Source organism: Lactuca virosa, chromosome 2 (genome assembly GCF_052849685.1).
Source record: "Lactuca virosa cultivar CGN04683 chromosome 2, Lactuca_virosa_CGN04683_v6, whole genome shotgun sequence".
In the NCBI taxonomy this organism is placed as follows: Eukaryota; Viridiplantae; Streptophyta; class Magnoliopsida; order Asterales; family Asteraceae; genus Lactuca; species Lactuca virosa.
The window spans coordinates 79,166,800-79,170,644 of NC_136427.1; the positions used below are offsets into that span (position 1 = coordinate 79,166,800).

The 3,845-nt window shown below is 34.9% G+C and overlaps 1 protein-coding gene across 1 annotated transcript; it reads right to left on the bottom strand.

Moving 5' to 3' along the window:
- Nucleotides 1-411: 411 nt before the first annotated feature.
- LOC145157527 (uncharacterized) lies at nucleotides 412-3,228 on the bottom strand. Its single transcript, XM_079076555.1, has 6 exons — nucleotides 2,557-3,228; nucleotides 1,947-2,399; nucleotides 1,762-1,811; nucleotides 1,489-1,677; nucleotides 1,298-1,346; nucleotides 412-1,155 (listed from the first exon to the last, which is right to left on the bottom strand). Exons 1-6 carry the CDS (start codon nucleotides 3,226-3,228, stop codon nucleotides 412-414), a joined length of 2,157 nt encoding a protein of 718 aa, XP_078932681.1.
- Between the last annotated feature and the right edge of the window lie 617 nt (nucleotides 3,229-3,845).

The following is a 3,845-nucleotide window of genomic DNA, read 5'->3' on the forward strand; positions in this document are numbered from 1 at the left end:
CAGTTGTGCTAATCAAGTTGTGTATAATTTATTGAAAACATAGTATTATAATGAATAATTAACAACGAATTCATTACAAAGTTATTTTTAATTACATTAACCGGGCATGTTAAAGTATATATAATCTATGTAGATTATTTTCCTTAATAACGAATTCATTACAAACTTATTTTTAATTACATTAAGTATACTTCATCACAAAAATAACATGGTTTTTACAAATACTTCATCCTACTCAAACAACATAACAAGAAAAAATGACTAAAATGTCCTTTTAACAAAATGATGTAAACACAAAAAAACATCCCGGGGCGAAGCCCGGGCTTTCTTCGTAGTTTACATTTATGTATTGATATTAAACCAAATTACAAATTAACTTCATCGCAAAAAACATTAAACACACAAAAACATCTAGTCATTATCTTCTTCCTCCTCTTCTTCTTCATCTTCTTCTTCTTCATTGCTCGATGTACTATACTCATAACTACCCTCGCTGTTAGGAATACCATCATTGTCGTCCTCATGAATTTCACCTACTTCATCAATATTATTTTCATTATCTGAACCGTTGCTTGACATTTCGTGATCACCATCATGATTGTATGTATCGGCTAGACTTGGTAAAATGATTTCATTTGATTCAACTTCATCTTCTTGGAAAGCAACGTCTTTCTGAGGATGATTTTCATCGGTCCAACCACAAGGTTTAACTTTAAATACAGCCCACCAGTCCGAGTTGTTTGTTTTTGAACTTGGGTAGGGAATGTAACACACTTGAGTGGCTTGCATGGCTAAAACAAATGGCTCGAACTTGTTGTATTTTCTTTTGACGTTTATCTCGACCAAGTTATATTGTTTGTGAACCTTAACTCCTATGTTAGGTGTTGGATCGTACCAATGACATTTAAACAAAACTTTGGTTTTAATTGGGTAACCAGGGTACTTGACTTCTAAAATTTCCTCTACCTTGCCATAATAAGCACCTCCTTGGCTACTAACACACAATCCGCTATTGGTTGTTGATTTGTTCAGACTATGAGCTTCTGTGTGAAACTTGTAACCATTGACAAAGTATACACTATATAATTTCACTTTTTTGAATGGCATTTTGGAAAGGTCAGATATATACTTGTTGTTTATCGGGATCTTACATGCCTATATGAAAAATGGTAAAACACTTAATTAGAGTTAATTATAACCATAACAAAAAATAATAAAATTTAAAAAATACAAAAATAACACCCACATAGTTTTGAAACTATAATGCAAAGTTCTTCTCAACTTCAGTTGCTAGGACCTGTTCATCCATATCCCCCATAAGTTCATTCAAATGTTCTTCAAATATTCTGTATATCAACATTTCAATAACATTTTAAACTAACTATGAATGTAATAAACAAAATCATACATGTAAATGTTATTCGATCATAGAAATTACACACCAAATGATTATTATAATCAAAAGTGATGCATATATTATGTAAGAACTTGAGGTAATGCTTGATCTTATCTTCGTTATGGAGTATGTAAGTTTGGGCAGCATGCACTTCCTCATCAGACATCATTCTAATCGTGAATCTTCCATAATGAACCCCAGGATATGAAAATGTATCTAACATGTCGTTTTTAGCATCCGCTTGCTCATCTCCTCCTCCATCATCATTTCGAAGAAACTTTCTATTACGTGTGGGGACACCAGTCTCGAAATATTAAGAGCAAAATATTGATGCTTCACGTAGGAAGTACGCGTTAACAACGAACCCTTCCACTCGAGCTTTATTTTTCACATTTTGTTCAACTGATTTAGATACCTATAATGAAGATTATTTAAATTATCTTACAAAAATAGGAACATACATTAGGATGTACCATACAAACATTTCAAATGGATACATCCACCGATATTGGACAGGACCGGCTATCTTCGCTTCGTATGGAAAATGTACTGGTAAATGTTCCATGGAGTTAAAAATACCAGGGACAAAGATGGTCTCTAATTTACATAATATTATTGGGATCTCGGTTTCAATCCTTTCCATGCCTTTTGTTGTGATTGATGTTGTTGTTAATGTTTTGAAGAAAATACTCAACTCTGTTAATGCTTCCCACACTTGTTGTGGCAACATCTCACGAAATGCAATTGGCATCAATCTTTGCATAAAAACATGACAATTGTGGCTTTTCATTCCGAACAGTCTACACCCTGTTAAATCAACATACCTCCCTAAATTAGAAACATAACCATCAGGGAAACGCAATTTCTCCACCCATTGGCATATGGCTTTCTTTTGATTCTTGTCCAGAGTGTAGTATGATCTTTCATTATCTTCGACTCCTTTTCTGCTCCTACAATAGAGCTTTAGATCTCTTCTGGCTGCCACATTGTCTTTCTTCTTCCCCTTGACATCCATTACAGTGTAAAAAAAAGTTTTCAAATACATTTTTAACAATATGCATAACATCAAAATTATGTCTAATGAGGTTTGTTTTCCAATATGGTAAATCCCAAAATATGATTTTCTTTTTCCAGCCATGATCACCACATCTTTTGTTTACATCATCAGCATTTAGTTCAGTCACTTTTACCAAACCTAATTGTTCAATCTCCCTTAAAGTTTGTTCACCATTCTTACTTGGAGGAGGACCTTCTATCTCTTGACGATTCTTCCTGAACTTATTTTTATCCTTTCTATATGGGTGATTTACCTGTAGAAATCTTCTATGGCAGTCAAACCATGACATCTTATTACCATTCTCTAGTCTGAATGCTTGTGTATGTTTCCCACATTGTGGACATGCTAGCTTACCTGCTGTAGACCATCCTGACAACATTGCATATGCTGGAAAATTGCTTATTCTCCACATCAAAGCTGCTCTTAGATGGAAATTTTGTTTTAAAGATATATCATATGTTACTATGCCTTCTTCCCATAATTGCTCCAACTCTGCAACAAATGGTTGCAAAAATACATTTATTTTATGCTTAGGGTTTGACGGTCCTGGCACAAGTGCGGTCAAAAACATGTAAGGCTCTTTCATGCACATAGAAAGTGGCAAATTATAAGGTGTTATAAAAATAGGCCAAGATGAATATTGTTTTCCAAATGCTCCATGTGGTGCAAACCCATCTGTAATTAGGCCTAATCTTACGTTACATACTTGTGCTGCAAATGAAGGATGACTTTTGTCAAAGTGATTCCAAGCTTCTGAATCGGATGGATGGCACATTACTCCAGCATCATGTCCATGATTCTCGGAGTGTCATCGCATGGAAGCGGATGTGGCTTGTGAAACATACAGTCTCTTCAACCTTGGAGTCAAAGGAAAGTAATGCATTTTCTTGAAGGATACGCGAGAACATCTGGCCAAACTTTTTGACCGTTTGTACCTATCTGCATTGCAGAATTTGCACCGATAAAGATCTTTGTCTTGCCTCCAATATATCATACATCCAGATCTGCAGCAGTCAATCATCTCCACAGGACAACCTAGTACCTGTATTAACTTTTTGCTCTCGTATAAACTACCTACCATATTATTCTCCTCCGGTAACACATCATTTATCGATTGGTAGATAGCATCATAACTTTGCCCAGGTATGCGATACTCTGATTTTATATTCAATAGTCTAGCTACAGCAGATAGTTGTGTCACTTTTTTACATCCAGTCCACAATTCTTTATCGGCTGCATCTAGCATATCAAAGAATTTTTTATCTAGTGCATTTGGCTCCTCTTCAGAATCACTATTATTTAAATCAGGAGCCATTGCATCTATGACCATATCTCTATAAGAACATGCACCTTCACTCAAATTTGTGTTTGAATCATCCACCCCTAAAAATG

Bases quoted from the DNA above. Each gene is read 5' to 3' on its own strand.
- LOC145157527 (XM_079076555.1), bottom strand. From the start codon at position 3,228: ATGTGCCATCCATCCGATTCAGAAGCTTGGAATCACTTTGACAAAAGT. The intron at 1,812-1,946 runs GTACATTTTCCA...TCTTCATTATAG, and splicing joins ACTCCATGGAACATTTACCA to GTATCTAAATCAGTTGAACA. The intron at 1,347-1,488 runs GTTCTTACATAA...GTTGATATACAG, and splicing joins AAGATCAAGCATTACCTCAA to AATATTTGAAGAACATTTGA.